Genomic DNA, 24,105 nt, shown 5'->3' on the forward strand with positions numbered 1-24,105 from the left:
TATTCTGGAAAGATCCAAAAATCTAATCCACCCTTTTTTTATTTGAGATCCGTAAGCAATGTTTCTTGTTGGTATAATGAATGCACCTGTAACTTGTTACATTCATGAAATGCTAGTTGAGAATGTGATTAAAATCCAACAACAGAGTTGTAGATGAAGATATTAGCTGAACAACATTAAAATATAGCTTGTTCGGCTTTGCCTAGCACTATTAACTGACTGGTGGTAACTATCTTGCCACTGTGACATACTGATGTAAAAATTAATAACAATTAAAACCACACAAAAGTAAATAATATATTTAAATATTTCATTACATACAAATTGTATAATAATATTTATATAATAAAATATTTTACAACAATAAACTGTAATTATTTAATAACTTAATTACTTAATAATATTAGTAAATTACAATTAATTACTTATATTAACATAAGTTATTTTAATTTAGTTTATTCGTGCTTTTTCACTTAAATGTCTTGTTTGTATGAAAGCCATATAAAGGACAGAAAAGGCAATACATGTAAGTTATTTGAAAATGGTATATAACTTTGATATAATTTTCTTTTAAATTTTTGCTAATATCAATGAAAATAATTTTTAGCTTTATCTCAAATAACATAATTATAAAAATATATTTAAATTAAAAAAACAAAAAAACTTGAATTAAAATTTAAAAAAACATTTTTTTTACTTAAAAACCTGCCGAGTTTCTACGATATGATCTTCCACAAAAAATCCAAGTGCTCACAATAATAAATAGTATCAGATTTTAAAAAAGGCATTTGAAATTCCCACAAATCAAACGGAAAGAGAATATTAAAAGGATATTCCTTTAAAAGAATTATTTACAATTCTGACAAAGATGCCAAGCCACTTGGGCTCTAAGAAAATCATTCTAAATAACTTGGATCAAAAACTCATGTTTTAATCTTTATACTAAAGTTATTCAGTGTGGCAAATAAAAAATGTGTGTGCTTAATATATCCATGTTCATTCCATATCTTTTATTTTAAAGATAACCTCAATCTTATTAATTGAAAGATTTTTTTTAAAAAAGAGCAGTAGAGGTAATAGTTTGTTGCATTTTCAGAGGATGTCTTCTAAACTTGATAACATCAAGATTTACAACAGCGAAGAAGCAAAAAAACAAGGCAACAGATAATAAGATTGGTGATGGATTTACATGCAAATATATTTTGTTTTAGGATTTATTAGAAAAAGATTAATTATAATTCTAATCTAATTACTATTTTATATTGTTTTAAAAATCCAAAATCTACCTTATGACTTATCCTGGTAATGATTGTTATTCAGTATAAAATGATGATTGTTATTCAGTATTTGGGTAATGATTGTTTAATTTGTTCATTAGTATATATTTATTTACATTTATGATAAGATGTAATATCTTATTAAACTCTAAAAATAGGTAGCTCATTTTTTTAAATGAAAAAATATGGGTTTTTGTTTAACAATTTTTCAAAAAAAGTGTCTACTGCAAACTATTCGTAGCAGCATAAGAGACTGTAAACTTATTTTGCTTTCTACCGCACGTCAAACCAGTCTCACAACCGATTGCTCCTGTTATTACACGACAGCAAAATACAAATATGAAAGAATCCATTTGAGATGATTTTTGCCAGATTACCAGTAAACTTTAATAGCTAAATGACTGAGAAGCATAGCCGCTTAGAACTGGTTCATGACAGTTACTAATGGGTAACTCAGTGTATGGGATTCCGCTAAATTATATTGCAAATGAGTCATTCAATTGGTAATGTAACTGGCATAGTATTTTCAGAATAAATTTTAAAACTGCATTTGGAGGTTATGTCAACAGGCCAACAAGACTGCTCGACATCTTTTGCCAGAATATGAGATTTCAACAGTAAATAAATTTGATTTTTATTGTTTCCCTTCTTCTGCAGGTATACGTTCTGAACTAGACAGTTAGAATGCCTCTATTTAAATAGTACAGTACGTAGAATAACAGATCTTATCTGTTATTGGAATAATAGAACCGTATGACTGTTGACTTCGAAAATCAGAGACCAGTTAATTAATCGGTTTAATAAATCAAATCAAAAAACTTTAGTTATACAAATTAAACATCACTTAAGACTTTTTACTGAATGAAATTGGATTTAAAATTTTAACTCAAATAACTGTAAATAAAAAACATGTTTTATGGTATTTATTTTTTTCATATATTTTTCATAATAAAGATAAAAATTCAAAGTTCAATACCATTTACAAAATATTACATAATATATTTTATATAATCATTTATAAAATTATACATAAATGTTCTTATAGATATACACATATATCATCGATGACTGAACTAATTACAAGTGTAATAAGTATAAAACATAATTAATAAATTTAAAAATAATTAAATTATTTTTTTAAAGAAAATAAATCTCCTTTATTTTTAATTTTAATAACAGAATTATTTGTAGTTTATTTTTAATAAAGAAATATTTCAGTCTTTTCAATCAATATTATAGTTTCTATTTATAAGTATAAAAAACATTATAGTAAAATTATAAAACAACCAAAAAAATAAAATAAAAAATGTAAAGTAATTAAAAATGGTATAGAAAATAATATATATATATATTGATTAAAAATATTATTTAACATTAATATTTCTCAATTTTATTTTACCACTCCAATGAGCTCCTTATCAAAGTTGTCACTTTTCATACAAAAAGTTCCAGATATGAATTCGGCATAAGCGCAGGATTTTTCAGACCTAATTTTCTCGAATATATTACTATACAAAAAGTATTTGTCTATAAAAACCATTAAATCCCACTTATTTAATTCAAGAAAAACTGTGAAAGATGAACATAAAGAAAACTAAATAAAACCAAAATTTTGGTTTTATTTAGTTTTTAAGATCTGAAAACTTGCTGAACTAATAAATACTTATTTAAATGAGGAGGCTGGACAGAGCAGAATGAACTGTATAAATGCTAAGATTTTATCTAGAAAAAAGAAGAAAACCAGTAATGATTTGATTCCCAATCAACTGATAATCCTTCACCAGTATCAGTACAGATTGGTATAGGTATCAAATACAGATTTAGCTACAAGATAAATATTTTTAAAAATAGTTAAGTGAAGTATAGCACTTTATAATAATTGAAAGATGAATCATGTGAAAGAATCATAAAAAGCATTTTTAAACATATCACACAGAATACAAAAATAGTTAGTATAGAGTACAAAATAAATAAGTTTTAAAATGAATTGGGAGAAGACAGAAATTTGTGACAGAATCTTATAGAGCACAAAGTAATGGCCCTTTTAAGGTATCCAGGCTAACTGAATCAATTTTAGAGAAAGAAATAAAAACAGGCAAAGATTATGATATATATAATCTATTATCTACATTATCTATTATGTATATGAAACAAATAGAGGATATAGGATAGAGATATGTTGAGCAAGGCAATTAGTATGAAACAGAAAGATTAAAGATTGCATTAAACTAGTCAACCAATCAATTGTCAACAAAAATATCATAAATTAAGTCAGTGAACATAAATATAGTAAATCACAACTTCCATTGAACATAAATATAGTAAATTATAACTTCTGAACACATCTTCAAGCAAATTTTTGTACGAAAAAGATGGAAAATAAATTTACAAACAAGAGCATGTTTCGAGCATGTATGTTTCTACAAACAAGAGCATGTAAGTTTTGAAAAAATAATTCAGCAGATTTTTAAATATGTATATCTACTTCTTTCAGTCTACTCATGAATCGAGCATCTATAAAATCAAATTTTTAAATTTGTCATTTTCATACTGAAGCTGTAAATAGCAGTTTTCAAAAATTGTTAGGTGTCCATTAGAATTAACAATTCCAACAATGTTAAAAATGGAAAACTTGAAGATTAACTGTTTTTTAATATTTAAAAAGTAGACAAATTGATTAAGTAAATATTTTTTTCAACATTTTTAATCATTTATTATTTTTTGTATGTGTATTTATACTTTATTGTTTATAAACATATTACCATGATTATTCTTAGTCTTGAATTTTAGTAACTATAAGTTATTAATAACAGAAGTAAATATGTCAGAAAGAATGTAGAGGCAGTAAATTATTAAAAAAAGATTAATATTTAACCGGTAAGTTTTTTCATTAATTTATTTTATTTCAAAGGATATACTGTATGTAGAAGTGAATAACATTATTAATCTAAGTATTGTTGTTCAATAAACAATTAAATAACTTTAAGGCACATCTGCCATGTAAAAAATTGACAAAAGAATCTTTTAAATGTACAATCCAATGTATGTAGAGAATAAATTTTACTAAATGGTTTAAGCGATAAATAACATATTTGAAGGATTAAAAATTAAAAAACTTGTTAATCATCGGTAAAGTTCTTCATCTTTTTGACATTGTTGACAAATGTTAACCGTTATAATGGACAGTTAACAATTTTTGAAAATTGTTTACATTTTCAATATGAAAATGACAAATTTTTCATCTTTCATCTTACAGTGAATCTAATATTAGGTGATCACTTTACGCCCATCACTTTAGAATCTATGTAAGAGTTATAAAATATGAGTTAAACTCAAATGTAATTACACAGAACATTCAGGAAATCTTGTATTTAAAACAATTGCCTAAATGAAGGTAGCATCAGGTGTTCGACTCCTAAATAACACAGATAAAATGCATAGTATTCATAAGTAAATTATCTCAATAAATTGGTAAGTGATACACTTAATATTTCTAATTCAACTCCGAACTTGGATTTAATCTTCTTTTTTCATATATCCATCACTACCTGGACAAGAAGAATGCTAAAATATGAATGATCCATTTAAAAAAAAGTTGGAACCATAATTTATTTTGAGAAATTAGCTTATAATTAATTAATTTTAATGAATTTATTTTAAAATTGTGATTTATCATTTTATGTTAACGCTGATTTAAATTCACGTAAATGGAGTGCAAATAAAATAAAAGAACATAGATATAGTTAAAAATGTAACTATTTATATAATTACTAAACAGTAGCTTCTGTTAATACTTTTTTCCCATCATTTACATATAGAAAAATTATATATGTGTGTGTATATATATATATATATATACACACACACACACATATACAAGGGTGGATTCAGTAAGTACCCATGTTTGAAGACAGGTGGCATTACTGAAGAAAGTTGGGGTTACTACTGTATACTACCATCTATCAAACATCACCATACAAAATTTCAGACTTATTTATAAGTTAGTTTCTACTTACAGCCATTTGTATGTTTCGATACAATGAAAAAGAACAATATCGATATGTAATTTGCTTTTTATTTTTGGATGGAAAAACGTGCAAAGAAATAAAAACATAGTTGGATTCTGTATACAGGGATTCTTCATCATATGTCTATGACAACTGTGAGATATTGGTTTAATGAATTTAAAAGTGGCCATACATCTGTTTTTGATGAGTCGTGCCCAGGTCACCCAGCAGATGTGGTTACTGAGAAAATGTTAAAGGTCCATGACATGATTCTTGTTGATTGCTGAACAAAAGGTGCACACAGTAGCAGAGGCTGTAGGTGTGTCATATGGAATGGCAATAAACATTTTAAATGATAGATTACGAATGAGAACTGTCGGCTCGATGGGTGCTGCGATTGCTCACTTTGGACAAGCGGATTCAGCTGTCAACTTCGAAGCAGTGTTTGGACCTCTAACTGATATCCACAGGAATTTTTATGTTGAGTTGTCACCATTGATGAAACCTGGATCCATTACTACTGAAAAAATTAACATACTATATAACTTTGGAGAAAAATGCTTAATGTTTATTCCCACCAAAGAAGAAAACGATTTGAAAACAATGAATTTTTTTCTTAAAAAAAAACTAGAACTTTTTGTAAATTTTTCATAATGATTTGTCCCAGGAAACTAGACATTTGGAGATCCCAAATTTGAATATGGATGAACAGTACTTATTAAATTAAATTACATGTGGGAAGTAACCATAGTATTGACATATTAAGAAATTTCCAAAAACAATATTTTATTCATAAATTTTAAGTGCCACAACCATAATGATTGTAGGTTTACATCATATGTAATTCACAAGTCACTACTGAAAATGACACAACAATTCTCAAAAATTATAAGTTATGTAAAGAAACAAAGGTTTCATAGAATGGTTCAACTTGGCAGCATTCTTTCAATTAATTTTTGCAAAAAAAAATTATTGACAATGATAAAGAATTCTTTACTTAAATAAAATAAAAGAGGATGAAGTACCAGATATACCAATTTAAAAAATATCAGCGTTGAAAAATACATGCTAAATACTGTGATATTAAAGACATAAAAACGGTATTTAAAGAAAAAAGCAGTAATTATACAAAAATGATGGTTTCTACTACTGAGTATTATTATAACCTTATTGATATAACCTATGGATCAAAACCTTATTTATATTAAAATAAAAACTGTAAAATAATCAATCAATTTAATTATATTTTTTGACAGTGTTTTTATACCATAGACAAACACAACTGTTTTGATTCGTATATCTGTTTGTTTCTGAACTCTCCTTAAACAGATATTTAAGTATTAAAACCTCTTCTGTTTATTGAGTCATTCTTAATGGCAGTGACACAATCATTGTTTGTAATTGCATTTAATGCATCAGGTTCCCGTGTCAGTCTGTTTATGGAAGAAAAAGAGGTATGCTGAAGTTTGAGAAGAAATATAAAAATTGGAACGATACAAAAATGAAAATATTATTATTGTATTATAATCATTGTATTATCTATGAAAAAATTAATAATGTGGGTACAGTAGTACCCAGTAATATTACAGAAGTAATAACTGAACGATGAATAGACTTGATTATCGGTTTGATAAATGCTTTGGTCAAAACAACTGTGTGTGTCAATCACATTAGTGAATACAAATTAATCGTAGTCCATAAAAATTAATATAAAAAATACCAATATAACACATGAATACTCATTTCTACATTATTCATAAATTTAAACACATTCACCTCCTATATACAACAAATAAGATTTTTTTCTACTGACAGCAAAAATAATTAACAAATACAAATCAATACGTACATAAATAAAAAAAATGCCAATGTCTATTTTCAAACAATTATTTTAGTTAAATGTTTTATTACCATTATATTTTATATATCTGCCACCATTCTATTCATTTAATTTGAATTAAAAAAGAATTCATGTAGTATTAAAAAAAATGTTTTACACAATAAATAGAATAATTTTATTTTAACAATTACTGTAAGCAGTTTTTAGATTACTGTAAGAAGTTACTTGTCTCATGGTAGATTTAATCTATCTACTATAAAGTGCTCTACCTAACTTACCTAATTACTTTTATAACCACCAGCAGGATTACTTTTATAGGCCAACAGGGTTTAACGGTACAAACAATCCTTTCTCATAAATATAAATCAAGCATTTCTATAATATTTCATCAAAGTAAGAATAAATAATAGAAAAGGATCCATTTCACATTGTAAAGAACCACAACTACATAAAATATCTATAACAAACAATATAAAAATAATTATGCATTAAAAGATTGATATAGACACTGTAAATTATTTAAATGCATTTCATACTGCAAAAGTCATAAAAGTTTATATTATATTAAGAAATGCAATTTTATATATAGATTGATTAATGGTTTCTTTTTGTTATGAACAGCGATTATTTTCTACAATGAAATAATTATGATTGATGAAAAATATAAAGACAAAGAAATTCAACAAAGCATATTTAGTCTATCAGTCTGCTGCTCTACCGATTAAGATCTCAGTAGTTCTATAGTAAAGTAATAAATCTACATATATTCTTCAGATCTTAGGATCGAGTTCCACATGGTACTCAATTGATATTGCAATTGACTGATACATCAAATCTTAATAACTTTTAAAAACTTCAAAATTGTTCATTATCACTTAATTAAAATGCAAGCTGAAGTAATATTACATAATATAGTGCAATAATTTAACATGTTTTTTTTATGAATTAAGAGGGGTTACTAAACAGTTACGCAAGTAAAAAGTAGAAAACATTAACAATCACCTACACCTAGAAGCACAATTGTTATACAATCATCATAACATGGAATCTAACATTAAAAACAACATGTTAAAATATAATATACAAAGGAAGTAACATGTATTTCCCAAGAAAAGTTATATATTTTTATTGACTTAAACAGCTTGCGTGTGCATGTGTGCATGTGTGTGTGTGTGTGTATATATATACACACGCTTTGAATTTAAGAGGCACCTTTTTACAAATTAAAGGATCAAAATCTTAGGTGTGACTTAAATCCAAGATACGTCCTCAATTAGAGGTCTAATGCCAAATTTGTCTAATGGCCTATTTCAAGGAACTCTGCACAAAAGGTCTTCTGGTGACAAGAGATGGACTGATGTTAAGGGCCAGGGAAATTGCCAGGAATAATGGTCTTCAATTTAAAGCTAGCCATGGATGATGTGAGAAATTCATGAAAAGGCGATGTTTGTCATTGCACCGGCACCTCCATTTGCCAGAAGTTACCATCAGATTATGAGCATAAATTAGTGCGATATCAACGTTACATAACCGATCTACAATTACAGAAACAATACTGTCTCAGTCAAATTGGTAGTGCTGATGAAGTTGCTGTGTTCTTTGATATACCACAAATTACACCGTAAGTGAGAAGGGTCCGAAACAAGTAACAGTGAGCACAACTGGATATGAGAAAATTACGTTACATCATTATGTTATGTCAAGTGCTACTGCTGATGGAAATAAATTATCGCCGTATGTAATTCTTAACAGGAAAACTGTGCCAAAAGAAAGAGTCTGTGATGGTGTAATTGTTTGAGTTCAACAAAATGCCTAGGTGATGAGCGATTTAATGCAAGATTGGTTAGGATGTGCACGGGAATGTAGACGGGTGAACTTCTGAAATGAAACAGTATGTTAGCGTCGGATGTTTTCCGTGGTCATTCGTTTGACAACATTAAAACAAAACTGACAAATGGAAAATGTGATTTAATTGTAATTTCTGGAGGTATTACAAATCAATTAAAACCACTGGATGTGGGGGTTATAAATCTTTTAAAGATCGTATTTATGCACAATACAATCAGCGGTTGACTGAAAACAATCATCCCTTAAACCGAGCGACAAAATTAAACAAGCGTCAGCAGCTAATTGTAGAATGGATTTTGAAAGCTTGGAAAGATTTTCAATTAGAAATAGTTAAAAAGTCATTCTTGAAGTGCTGTGAATTTTGTCGAATAGTTCTGAAAACATTTTGCAACCACAGTCACACAAATGAATCAGACTCAGATGAGACTGATGATGATGCTTTGACAACAACATAGAAAAGTAATGAGAAACACTGTTCAGATGCAAAAAATTACTGTGATTAGCAATAAGATACCATATTTGTAAAGCTAAATACATATATAGCTAACTACATTACATTTGAGGTACTATAATACAAAATATAGTGTAAAGCGCTTTTGATTTAGATGTTTTACTGCATATTTGGATTATTCAATAAATTGTGTAAGTAGCTACTATTTAACGTTTTATATTCTTTTTTCAAAATAGGAAAGATGGGAACTTAATGAAAAATACTGATATACACAAAATACTTATATGACTTACTATAATTAATAATAAATAAATTATACAGTATTTTAATATTTCTATTGGATACTTTTATTTTTTACAGAAATTATTAACTAAATTTAGGATGCATCTTAAATTTGAAGAACTACAGTATACATTTATTTCACATTACAGAAAGTTTGTCTTCTGTTAGTATTAAATATTATAGTTAATTTTTCAGATTATTTATTTACAAATAAGGACATATGCTAAATGGTTACTGAAATAAAACTGGAAAACAAGATTAAACTCAAAAACTTTTCAAAAAAATGTTTATTTTAAATTTAAACCCAGATGAGTATTTCAACTTATAAACAACCATTATAAATAATATTACACATGTAAAATAACTATTGTAAAATACTGCGATGCAAACTATTGTTTACATCTGTTGTTTCAAACAGGTCAATCCAAATAGAAAGAATAAATTTAATTTAAAATTATCTGATTCATTTAAACATCCTATTCAAACTGTTTACCACTATTTAATGCAGTTCTCTTTAGAGTAGATAGATAAAACTTATCTTAAGAAAAATAATTTAACCCCTTAATTTTTGTTCAAGGGGGAATCCGATCGGTTTAAAGTTCATAATAATCTTTTATCTTGCTTGAAATAAATCCTACCTATCCAACCTACATAACAGGCGTGCATTAGGTCCATAAACAACCAATTTAATGTTTTTGAGCTAAATCTCATTTCTCATTTTTTATTTATTTACTAACATTTTTATTTATACCTTTTTTCATTAAGTAAAATTACACAGTCACTGGAAAATTTTACATATATATTTCATTTCTTTCATCTAAGAATAATTTATAATCTCGATTTTCATGTTAATAAATTCATCTTTCTCATTATTAACTAATTTAACAAACAAATGTATTTACATCATAAAAAAGGAAAGAAGTTACCTGCCAAAAGATATGTAAAGTAATAGGAGGAATACAGAAATATATCCAAACATTATTTCTTAAGAATTAAAAAAAAATTATTTATTTTATTGAAATAAATAAAATACAGTGACTAATAAATAAAACCATAAGAGAAACATTATTTTTAAATTTAAAAAAATTGAATCTCCATTTTTAGAATACGTTAAAGATTAGATAAGATGAGTATAACAATTTGCAAAACCATAAGTGAATGCCAGTACAAACAAAGAAAAAAAAACATTAAATGAATCAGGAGTTAACTTGATAATAAAATAACTACAGGTGATTTCCCATCCAATTAATAGTTTGTTTGACGCAATAACGTGCTTTATCACACACTCAAAATATTTTAAGTCAATGTTACCCCATTTACATCGGTCATTGGGGTTAAATCTGTTTCTGGAAATTATCAGTCTTATTTTGAAGAGCATTTTATTTTATAAATTGGGCTTACAGAATGTTATGGAGACATTATATATTTTATTATAAAAAACTTAATTAAAATAAATTCAGCTTAATTTTTAAAAATAATAGTAAAAAATGGTATGGAATTGTATGAAATAATGACATTACTTTCCCACTTAGACTGCAGACGTTAGGTCTATATAAATAAACAACTGTTGAAAACATGGATACTGGAATAGATTTTTGAGCCAGCACTTAGTAATATAGGTAATATAACTTAGTAATGTTAAAACAAAGCAATGTAAAAGAGCACAATGAGTACTGTTTTTTATGATTAATATATGCATATGAATAGTTAGTTAGTTTTATAGGTTAACAAATTTCCATGCGCTAACTAAACTACAGATTGTTTTTGTTTTTTTAGTAGATCCAGAATAGTTATTTAAAAGTAATTTATTTATTTATATATTTTTAAATTTTGAAGTTTTAAAGCAGATATTTTGTATGAAAAGAAAAGATTTATACAAATAAATAAAATAAAGTTAAAGAACTTATTTAATTTCACTATAAACAAAGAAACATAACCTCCTTCATCGCTAGATAAATCATTGTGCATTTTCGGCTCAAAAACAAATAGTGTAAAGAGAATAAAGCTGGAATTAAAAGTCAATGGAGAAAAAAATATCAGCTAATATAATATTTAACATTGAAATCTACAATGAATTTTTAAACACAGAACTGATGTATCAGTCTATATTTTTTGTAAAAAAAAATTGTCAAGGTAAATCAATTTGTTAAAAACTGGAGAAAAACTGGTTAAACAAAAACATTAATTTAATAAATTAAATGATTAACCTACGAAATTAATTTAGAAACTGTAATTAAAAAAAGATAAAAACTACTTGGACACATGACCCAAATGAATTCAAAAGACTAAGTAAAGAAATTAAAAAAAAAAAAAACTTTGGATACTGAAATGCCAAAATGGATATATAAAATAGATGAATGTTGAAATCTAAGGATAAAAAAGGAGGACTATTTGGAGAAAATGAAATATGGAGAGATAATTTATAATGCAAAGGTTGTTGAGGATTAAGAAAGAAAAACACCTGATGAAAATGGACAGAAGAAGAAAACGGCTACACTCAGACAAAATGAAAGGAAATATGGAAAAGAAGTAAATAAAGAATGATATTAGCATGGTCCTTTGGTATGTTATTAAAAAAAATAATAAATTAATTAATTAAAAGGAGCAATACTGTTTCAGAATAAAAATATAAATATTAACAAAATTTCTTTGACAACAATGTCATATTAAAAAAATATATTGTTTTTATTGTATTTCTTTATATTTTACATGATTTATTACCATAACTGAAATTCAATTCATTATAGTTTAAAGAATAATTATAATCACAAATTATACTTTTTAACTGCTTAATAAAAATATAAATAAAAAGTTTTTTCTGCTTTCAGAAAAAAATTGTAGAATGGATAACCAAAACAATATAAAAATACAAATTAAAGAAAAACTAAAGAAAATTATACACACTTAAAACTAAAATAAATTTACAAAAATGTGTACACATAAAATAATATACTTAGAGTTTAGTTCAATCCTGAGAATATATAAAAAAAATTCATAAACAGTAGGAAAGACATTAACTAACATAATACTTTCAAAACAAATGTAATGAAATACGTTCAACTGGAAGACCTACATGAAAGTAGAATGGTAACGTAAAGGAAAACAAAGTAAATGACAGGAAGAATGAAAATTTATCAACTGTACAGAGAAATCTAAATAATTTTTACATGTTCATAGTTTTCACCAGTAACAATGTTTAATAAATCACATAATTAGCAAGATATGTATGCCATGTTTCTTCAATCATCACATTGAAGATATTATTGCGTTTAGTATAGTTGTACATAAAAAAATAAACAAATGCATTCATTTTATGTTAAAACATCTACTTTACAAACATAATTACAAAAATAGATATAGCTTCATAATGAATTACAATATATAATAACATGTAGTTAGGATTATAAAAATATGTACTTAAAAATATAATTATTAACAAATTAATTTTGGTTCATATGATGATGAACCAAAAAAAAATGTTAAAAAATGTTTGTACCAAAATTTATTAATCAGTGCTTTTACCTGCATAAATTTGTAATTACTATATAAGAAACATGAAACCAGTGGTTAATTTTGCTCTTATAGCAAACTTTTCATCAAATTTTGAGAACACAAAAATACATAATTGAGAATAAGAATTATTTTTTGCTTATTTTTCTGAAAAATAAAATAAATAAATGTCTTTTTTTTACCTTTTGCTTATTTTTAAATTTATTTATAGTTTTTATCTTAAGTTTAAAAACATTTAAACATCTTCAGATAAATTATTTAAAAAAATAAATCAATTACAGAGGTAGTCTAAAAAACATTGAGCCTTTTGTTCACAAGATAACATTAGCCTTTTCTGTCAAAAATTGAAGAAGGCTGGCATAAGCAGTTATGACATCGACAATGACCTAAACATCTGTCACCAAACAGTAGTAAACCATTTGGAGAAAGCTAAAAAGAAGCTTGACGTTTGGGTGACACATGATCTGAATCAGAGAAGTTTACTTGATCAAATTCATATCTGCAAGTCTGATATGACTTGCGTTTCATTACTGAAACGGCTTGATTTCATTACTGAAACAGCTTGATTTCATTACGTTTCAGTAATGAAACGTAAGCCATTTCTGAAACAGTCACATGAGTGATGAAAATCATATAACCTACAACAACTATGTCAAAAAGATCGTGGTTAAAGCAAGGATAAGCTCCATAGTCTGTGGCAAAGCCCACACTGACTCCAAGGAAGGTTATGCTGTGTGTTTGGTGGGAATAGAAGAGCATCATGCATCATGAGCAGCTGCTGCCAGGCAGAACAATATACTCAGACCTGTAGTGTCATCAATTATCATGATTGCACCTAGCGATTCAAAAGAAATTGTCTGAACTGGTCAACAAAAATTGTGGCATATACCACACTGACAACACCAGACACCATACATCTTACCGACTCATCAGAAATTGAGAAAACTGGAAATTTAGTTCACCCACCATATAGCCTGAACCTGGCACCATCTATATTTGTTTCAGTCTCCGCATAACTCCCTGAATGGTGTTAAGTTAGTTTCAAGAGGCCAGTGAAAACCATGAGTCATAATTTTTTAAAACCAGAAACCATAAGTTCTATAACAACGGGATTACAATGTTACAAGAGAATTGGCAGGTCATTGAAAAAAATTGTGCACATGTAGTCCCATAATGCTATTTTCAAAAAAGCAATAAATGTATTCTCAATTTTGGCCTACAAAGACTCATGATGTTTTAGGCAACCTGATATATTTTTTCAAAATTTTTTTTACAGTTTCATAAAATAATATGTATTCGAGTAACTGGTAACCACATAAACAAGATAACTTTTTTTTTAATTATAAATTTATTTATTTATTTGAGAGAAAATGTCACAATATCATTTTTATTTAAAACTTAGTTGTTTTCCTAATTTAAATTTAAGTGATAAAAAAAAATGATCTAACAAACTAGAATGGATTACAAAATAATAAAATTGATATTAAATACAAAATAACTGAAATAAAGAAACTACTGCTGATTATGACAAACTATAAAATATTTTTACAAAAAAAAAGAAAGGAGTTCACTGTTAAAATAATAAAGTACATACAGAATTATTTATATAACTAAAATGGCAATAATTTACAAACTGATATTTAAAAAAATATTCACAGTAATAATATCATAATTAAAAAAATGATTAACAAAGATCATATATTATTGGTGTTATGAGAATATTACAAAATTTTTTAAATAAATCAAGTTTTAACACGTTTTAAAACCAATGTTTTGTTTTCCAACTTAAAGAGTTTTTATCTTAACAATACACCAAGGAATATTGTTGTTAATATTAACAAATTAAAAGAAATATATTTTTATAATCATGTTCTTTTGGTTTTTCATATTATTAATTCACACAGTAAAATACTGAAAGAAGAGGGGAGAAAGTTTTTTTCAAATAAAATGACTGCATATTAAAGATGCCCCATAAAATAAGGTGATTTTCTTTACATAAGAAGCAAATTAATAAATAATAGTTTATTTACTATTTATGCAAAAATTTGAAAACTAGAAGAATTAGAAAAATCTTACATATATGGAAAAAATACAGGTTTCAATAATGCAAGTTATAAAGGAATTCTGTCATTTCATTAAATAAAATATAAATAGTTTCTACAGTATAGTTAGATACTTACATAATAATTCTGTATCAGTTATTTGTCCATATCATTAGAAGTCTGTGGTTGCTAATTTATTTGAAGGCAACTGTAAGGGAACATGAATCAGTTATTTGTTTGTTCATCCTTCACTGTTATGAACTAAATCATGTTTTAACATTTATATAAATATGCTAGGTACTACAATTAATCAATGATGGTGGCATACTGCAAAACAGTTACAAAATTTTCAGCAGCCTGATTAGTTCTTTACCAAAGAATAAAATATAAGCAAAGATTGCTTTATTAAACAGATTAGCTTTTAAGGATTAACTACCATATTTAAAAGGAAAATCAAAGTATTTATAAAATGAATCTACATATTCTTGGAGAAAGAAAGAACATGAGATAATTCATTTAAAATTATTTTTTAGATTGTAAATATTATCTTACTTTTAGCAGTTATGTTAGATTTTATAGCAAAAACTTAAACATCTATGCTTACGAATAAATGTTTAAAGCAAAATTTTCTTTAATCCATGCATTTACTTTGGTATAAGATAAAAATTGAAAACTTTTTCTCGGCTAAATATAACAATGTAATATGATCTACTGTAGTGCACAATTTTGGTACTAGATACAAGAAACAATCTATCAGAAGAGTTATAAACTATCAAAATTGACAGATTTAAATAAAATTAAAACAGAATTCCATCCCATTACAAGATTTGTATTAAAAAAAAAAAAAAACTGATTCCTATATTGTTGGTGAAAATTTATAATTTATATGACAACATTTACATTACATATTGTAGTAATTTTTATAAAATAAGACTGATTAAACCAGATTTATCACAACAGCAATATTGGATTCTTACGACGACCGTTTTAACACCATAATGCTATATACAATGTCTAGATACAGGAACACTTGAGGACTAAAACAGCTATGTACATTTGGTTTTCATCTGTCATTATTTATTTAAGATTAAATCTACAGATTTAGTGCTACTTTTGTCAAATTACTAATTATTTTAAATATTAAAAAAAAATTTAAATGTTACAAAAGATTAGAACAATTATGAAAATAAAGTTAAAAATTGAGACAACTACTTAAAAAGCAAGACAAAAGACTTTTAAATACAGCAAAAACATTATGTTAAAAATGGAAAAGAAATGCAATTATTTAATCTACGTGATATTAAATGTAATAAAAACAGATATTGCTATAGCAGTATATTACTATATTCAGTAGTTTAAACTAGGAATACTATTTTACAGATAAAATTAAACCAGAAGGATTTACCAGTTTATATATGAGCTTATTATCCATCAGTTGTTAGTGTTAGATTATAAAACATACATTACTTATACTACTAATCCAACTAAGGTAATACAAAAGAGAATTTCTGATAAAAAAAAAGGTTAGGCCAACACTGTTTTAAAGTACATTCCATATTGTTGCATTCTTTTTAACAGTTATTCCTCACCATTTTTATTAAGATGTTGAACTGTTGAACAAACTTTAAATAAAAATATTTGTATTTCAGAAAAAAAATTGCATAACCTGGCTTCTCACACAGTAGGTATTTCAGGCTCTAGATTTATTATGTAGTCACTGGATAGGAAAATGTATTTCACATTTTGATTTATAGGCCTCCTAGTGAACATGCCAAGGATTTATTTGTCTTACAGGTCATGGAATTCTTAACAAGGTCAGATATATACTTGCAAAGTGAAAATGGGGAAGAATACAATTGATAAAAAATGTTTTTCCTTCAGAAATTAAAAAGCCACTCAAATAAAATACACAAAATCCTACAAATACTAACATCTCATACTGGTAATGAATAACACTTGGAAATATCTATGTGAATTGTAAACCATTAAGTTAACATCCCATTATCAATGAAAAATAATTATGCAATGATGTTAAATATTATGATAACGAAATTGTGATCTGTAAAACCAATCAGGAATTGCATTACTAAAGATAATTTTGAATAAATGAAGGGTTGTTCATTACTGTAAATATCAGACGGTCATTACTTATAGTAATAAACTTTATAGGAGGAAAATAATGAAAAGCCTAAATTAAAAAAAAAGTACTTGTGAAAAAAACTAACTGTGAGAACAGTGAAATAATTTCTATGTCATAATTCATATGCTGAACTTCAAAAACAGATAAAGTTTCTTCAGCTTTAAAGGCAGTAACTGTAGTTTCAAATATAATTAAATGAAATGATGCCTTTTTGAGGACTAACAAGTAATTATTTAAGTGTGGAAGATGAATGAAGTAATATTTATTAAAAAAAAAAGCCAAGAATATTTTAGGAATCAAACAACCCTAAACTAACTGAACAATTTATATGATAATATAGTTACACCAAAATAGATTCCCATATAATAAAAGGTTTCATATTCTTAAAGGTAAATTTTTCATTTGGTTAAAAAAATTATAATAAAGTAATTAAATCAACAATCTGCATTAGGATTTGATTTTATATAAACAAAAATTCCACTAAGACTTAGTTATATTAATAATTAACTGTTAAATACATCCTTTGTTCAGACAGAGCAGCAAAAAATCAGTTAACACAATATTAATGTTAATTGGAAAAATATTGGCACGTTCTTTATCATGAAAATTTCTGTTCAAAGTTTAAAGAGAATATTAAAAATTGTAGGTCTTTAATATCAGGTTTTAGACCTGGTACTAAGTCTGATAATTTTAATGTAAAGAAGAAAATCAAGAACAAGATGAGAAATTATATGCCACTTTTAAATGTTATACATTAAGCAACTTTGAACAGAAATAGCAACCAATAGTACTGATTTTCTAGAAATCCTTATACTTTTATGAATGTATATGGAAGAGAATTATGGAGTAGAATCCTGTTCCTTGTAATTTCACAAAAGTAATGAGAAAAAGTTTTTAAATGTTTAAAAACAATGAGAAGGAAAATTAAAACAAAATGTCAGAAATTTACTTAGATACTGAAATCAAATTAAAAACTACTCCATACATTCTAAAAATGTCTGCCAGTCTGTGTAAGAAATCATACATTTCTTAAATAATGCAGTTCTTGGATGCTATTAATTATTTTTGTTTATTTTTATTTTTATAAAAAATAATTTTTTATTATGATAAAAAATTAAAATAAGAGTTAAAACTCTTCTCTTTGGTATAGTTACAGGATTTAATTACATCACACACAACTGAAGAGTACAAGGGTAAAAAGTGCAATGTCCAGTTTTTGTAATTTTACAGTACGATGACTTAAATGTTAAAAAACCAAAAAAATATATATTCACTTTTATGTTTTAAGCCACATTTTTTCAGTTATAAGTCCTAAAAATAAAATAATAATAATATGCAAGTTTTATATTTACTTAATACTATTAGATACATTATAATATTCTTTATTTTAGCTAAGTAAGATTAATTTTTCTATAAATTCAAAAAGTCATCAAAAAATAATTAAATAATTTAATAATAATAAATCAAAATATTTATTATCTTCATCTCATTATTTATCTTTAAAAATTAAGTAAAATAAAATATTGAAATAATAATAAAGTAATTCATGAAAAACTCGAAAGCAGTGTTTTACTCTTTAGTTAACAGAGAGAAAAATAAAAATATTGTTAAAATATTATCTATGATGTAAATTTTGGTATCTTCTGAACAAACTGTCACCAATATTTGCAGATCATTATATATTTCCTTTGAAATGGAAAAATTTTTCTTAACCTCAAAAGCAGACATCTTTTAATAAAATAAGAATAATAAAACAGCTTGTTAGAAACAGGCCATACAATGATAAAAGATTCTTGAACCTGCCTCCTTTTTTCCAAAAAGAATACTGATTTTATTTCAGTTTTATTTCAAATGAATATATTTGTGTAACTAACCTCTTTATTCCTTCTTTAATCCAAATTTGGATTAATTATCCTAATACATACAGTACACACCATTAACCAACAGAAGGCAGTGTTTACTAACATAATTTTTGAAATTTTGGACATGCCTCCATTTTCCTTTGCACTCTTGAAATTGTATATAAAAATCAGACTTTAACCAACAGTTTAAGTAAGTTCAAACTATACTTGAAATAACTAAAATATTAACTATTATTTGAAGTAGTTAAAATATTAACTACTTCAAAAATTAACAAAAGAAAACAAATAATTATCATAATTGTATTAATATGAAAATGAACAAAATAAAAACTTAAAACTAATTCACTACATACACATATAACAACTGAATAAAATCAACCAAAAATATGATTCTAATACTAATTCCAACAGTAATTCTATGTAAAGCAGTACAAATAATATGACATCGGAAGATAACTTGTTTTACATATAAAAATAATAATGGAATATTAATTATATGAGGGTTGATCAAATACAAAATAGACTTTTCATTCTGAGCGTGTAAGTTTGAAGGGAGTGGACGACCACTTCTACAGGGCATTGGTGGTGATGTCAGTAATGGGGAGACCAGGTGGCATCTGGTTCAGACCAGTTTGGCAGTAGCGCTTGTGATGTTAAAGCAACAGGTGGATCCTTCCACTGCACAATGCATTAACATTAAATTTTTTCCTCATAAAAATATATAACCAGTAGAAATTCTGCAAAGATTGACTGCACAGTTCGGGGATCAAACACTGTCAAGGGCTTGCGTGTTTGCCTGGCAAAAGGAGTTCAAGAAAAGACGTCAATGGGTTGAAAATGAGGAACATGATCGTCGTCCTCGGACCAGCATTGCAGAGAACATTCACACGATTCATGACCTTATTGAAGGCGATCGATGTCTGACAATTTCCAAAATTGCATCACAGATTGGAATAAGTCATGGAAGCTGTCAGGAGCTTTCAGTACAGTTTGCAGAAGAAGGGAATACATTTTTGAATCAAATCACCTGCGACGAAACTTGGGTCTATCATTACACGCCTGAATCCAAACAAGCCAGGATGGAGTAGTGGAGGAAGCCCCTTTGAAAGCCAAGGCTTGGCTGTCAGCTGGCAAGGTGCTAACAACTGTTGTTGTTTCGACCGGCGAGGCATTTTGTGCATTGATTTCTTGCATGAGCATCACACAATAAATGCTGCTTATTACTGTGAGATTTTAAATGAGGTAAAGGTTGCTTATCATTTCAAAAGAGATTATTTGTCTTTGGCAGGTATGACAGGTATCATTTCAAAAGACGTAACCAACCGATTTGAGTCGTCATTCTCCTCCATGACAACACTCGGCCCCATACTACAGCCCTAACTTGCAAAAAATTAGAGATGAGATGGACTCCACTTGACCCATCCTCGGGTCAAGTGGGTCAAGAATGAAAATCACACGGTAGCCGTGCGATTTTCATCTCTTTGGACCACTTAAAAAACCAATAGGAAGATAAAGATTACAAAACGATGCAGCGATGGAGGCCTTTGTGCACAATTGGCTCCTGACACAACCCTCTTCATTTTATGATGCTGAGTTCAAAAACCTCCAATCCGCTGAGAAAAATGCATTTTCAAAGCAAGAGATTACATTAAAAAATGATGTATGCATTGCTATTTGATTGCAGCAAATAAAACTTTAAAAAAAATAAAGTCTTGTTTGTATTTGACAAGCCCTCGTATTTATATTTTATAATGATTTTAAAAAAAATAATACTATTTTATTATAGTTATTACTAATGCATAAAATAACATTGCAAAAAAATTCAATATAATTCTTACAATTACAGAAATATTTTGGAAATTTTATCAAACAAATAAAATCTACAAATATAAAAAATAAGAAATATTATTCACTAAAAGATACAAAATGTTTCCAACTTTTTTATAGATAAAATTATGTAGTATTAATATGTACTTAAATTACAGAAAAATTTCTACATCTTTTAACGAATGCACACGTTCAAGAACTTAGCAAAAATTTCACCTACACATCAAAAAGTTTAATAATGCACCATTTTTTTAATAAAATTCTCTCGCCCAAAAACCACTTCTGCATTAATCCTATTTTTCCTTTCTATTCATTATCAATCAAAAAGCAGATCATTTCTATTTCTGCTAATGACAAAACTGGAATATACTTTCTAATTCTCCATTAAAGCAAGCATTTTATATCTGATTCTTTTGAAATTTAGACATTTAAAAAATATTCAACATATATCATATGCGCGCGCACGCATGTGTGTATTTTTTTCTTTAAATCAGAAATTTCTAAATCTTAGTCAATCAGCAACCTAATAGTTAAAACTGTCTTTCATATTGATTGCCACAGATAAACACCAAACATCTCTTATTATCTCAGAACATATATTGTTATTTTTTTGATTATAAAAAACTACTATGTTAGCATTTTTTCTAGGAAAATAAGTGAAAATATAATAAAACTTGTAGAAAAAGAAAACTGGATTCAGTGATCCATGAAATTAACTAAAAATTTAATCTTAATTTTCTTTGTTGTAACAGAACTTTGCTAATGTGAAAATGGAAAGGTTATATCTTGTATTAACGTAAAATATTTTATTAGTTGTAAATATTTAAAAAAGAATTATCAGTGTTAGTATGCTTCAAGCAAACACTAAAATGTTTGATGTTCTATTTACTCAGATAATAATTTATACAATATTAAAAAAAATTGTATTCTCAAAATTATAACTGATTATTTATTTATTCTCATTGAAAAAGTGTTAAATAAAATTCTAGGCTACTCAATCAATTCAACTTTGAAACAGTTGTGCCATTGAAAAAGTTATCTATTGTTAGTAACTGTAACAATTATTAAAACACTTGAAAAAAAATTAAACTGTTCTGTTATTAGAGATCTTGCATTTCTAAAATGGAAAACTAGAATAATTAATTCAAACACAAATTATAATATTGTTCACTTAAAAAATAAAATACAACTTATCAAAACACTCTATATCCTTATACCAAAATTATATATTAATAATAACAATAGCGAAAACTTTACAGATATAAGTGACAACAATTAATTATTTAAAAAAATCAAATAACAGTATTTAAAATAATATACCTGTATATTAAACAGAAAAAAGAAAATTTTATAGCAAAAATATTGTCCAAAACATTTCACTTACTGCAGATAAGTTACTTATGAAATTACAGAACTTTACTTGAAAGTATGGTTTTTTTTTAATAATAAACTTCAAATAACAAACCACTGCATTAAAACTAAAAACTTACATAAATATAAAAACTGGTATTAGAAAAAAAGACAAGATTCATTCAATAGTTGCTTATTGCCCTTATAAACAATTCAAATTTTACATAAAGGTAAATGTTTTCTTAAATATTCAAATAAAAACAATAATTAAAAAGAAGCTTTAAAAATGGAGATGTTCTAAAAAAACAACTTAAAAACTTTTCATAACATTTTTACATTTCCAAATAATACAAATTTTACTACTTCAACACATAAATTAATTAAACTAAATATAAAAATAAGAAAAAATAAAAGATATGATAATGACTGGCATTAACTAATAAATCTAATAACATTCAGTCAGACTGACCAACAAATTCTTTATAGAAGAAAATATATACATATATAATTGATTGTTTTTGTATTAAAAAGAAAATCTAGAAAATTAAATAAAACCCAAAATAATTCTTCAGGATATAGATAGAAAGTCAAAGAGAAGCTAAACAAACTTATACTGTCCTGGAAAACCAAGATTTAAGGGATTTCTACTAACGTAAATACATTATTTATATCATTTAATAAATAACATTTAACTTAATAATTATAAATCATAATCATTCATTTAAATTGATAATTTAAACATATTTTAGTGCTTCAGTACACCTTAGTGACTATAAAATAATGTATAACATAATTAAATGATAAAAAAAAATATATACATACCGTATAAAAAAAAGGCCGTTCAAATAAAACTGTATTGCATAAATATATGAAAAGCAGCAATTAACAAAACTGTATTAAAATTAACATAGGGAAATAATACTTCAAAATCACATACATACACACATACATATTTCAACTTTTTTTATTAAAACTATCGTACAATTATTCATAAACGACATTATTCCATGAACGAGGCAATCACTGGTATTAGCTGTACAATGATCGTTGTAAAGGAATATTAATAATATATTACATAAGTAATAATTTTAATAGTAATAATAATATAGTGATATAATTATATGCTAATATAAATGTCTTAAATGATTATCCTGATTGTAATAATGAATTAAATGTAATTGAACAATACAATTTAGCAGCGTAGATTAGCATAGTTCATGCTGTAATTCATGTTACATTTTGCGTTGCAAACCAGTTAAAAATGGTGTTATAATATCGAGTGGCAACGGAAATATTATTGTAGAATTCTTCTCTGCTGAAATTGTGTTCAGTGTTTGCAAATACCGAAGCTAAAATGGAAAACAAACCAAAAATTAGTACCTATAAAAAATTAAATAATTCTAAGTAAAGAAAATTAAAATGTATAAAATACAAAATATTTATTATTTTTTAAACAATTGTTTCAACATATTTGTTAAAAAAATAATTAAACTTTTTATATTCACAATTTTTAAATGTCCAGCATGATTTCCGACATAAAAAAAGGATAATCCGAATAATCGATTGCAAAAGGAATTGAGTTTTTTTTTTAAATTATGCTACTGACTCACATTACTATCATTAAACAGTGAATAAAATAGAAAACAATTATTTTTTAACAAAAAAAATA

The 24,105-nt window shown here is 26.1% G+C and overlaps 1 protein-coding gene across 7 annotated transcripts in view; it reads right to left on the reverse strand.

The window, feature by feature from the left end:
* Window positions 1-279: 279 nt before the first annotated feature.
* LOC142327491 (band 7 protein AGAP004871-like) overlaps window positions 280-24,105 on the reverse strand; it is a 243,013-nt gene continuing 219,187 nt past the window's right edge. For all 7 annotated transcript variants that reach the window (XM_075370608.1, XM_075370607.1, XM_075370604.1 and 4 more), the window contains one exon: window positions 280-23,785. In XM_075370608.1, the coding sequence (XP_075226723.1) occupies window positions 23,669-23,785 (117 nt within the window). In that variant the 3' untranslated portion in view covers window positions 280-23,668. The remainder of the gene's footprint in view (window positions 23,786-24,105) is intronic.

The sequence above is a fragment of the Lycorma delicatula genome, chromosome 7, assembly GCF_047948215.1.
Source record: "Lycorma delicatula isolate Av1 chromosome 7, ASM4794821v1, whole genome shotgun sequence".
Classification (NCBI taxonomy): Eukaryota; Metazoa; Arthropoda; class Insecta; order Hemiptera; family Fulgoridae; genus Lycorma; species Lycorma delicatula.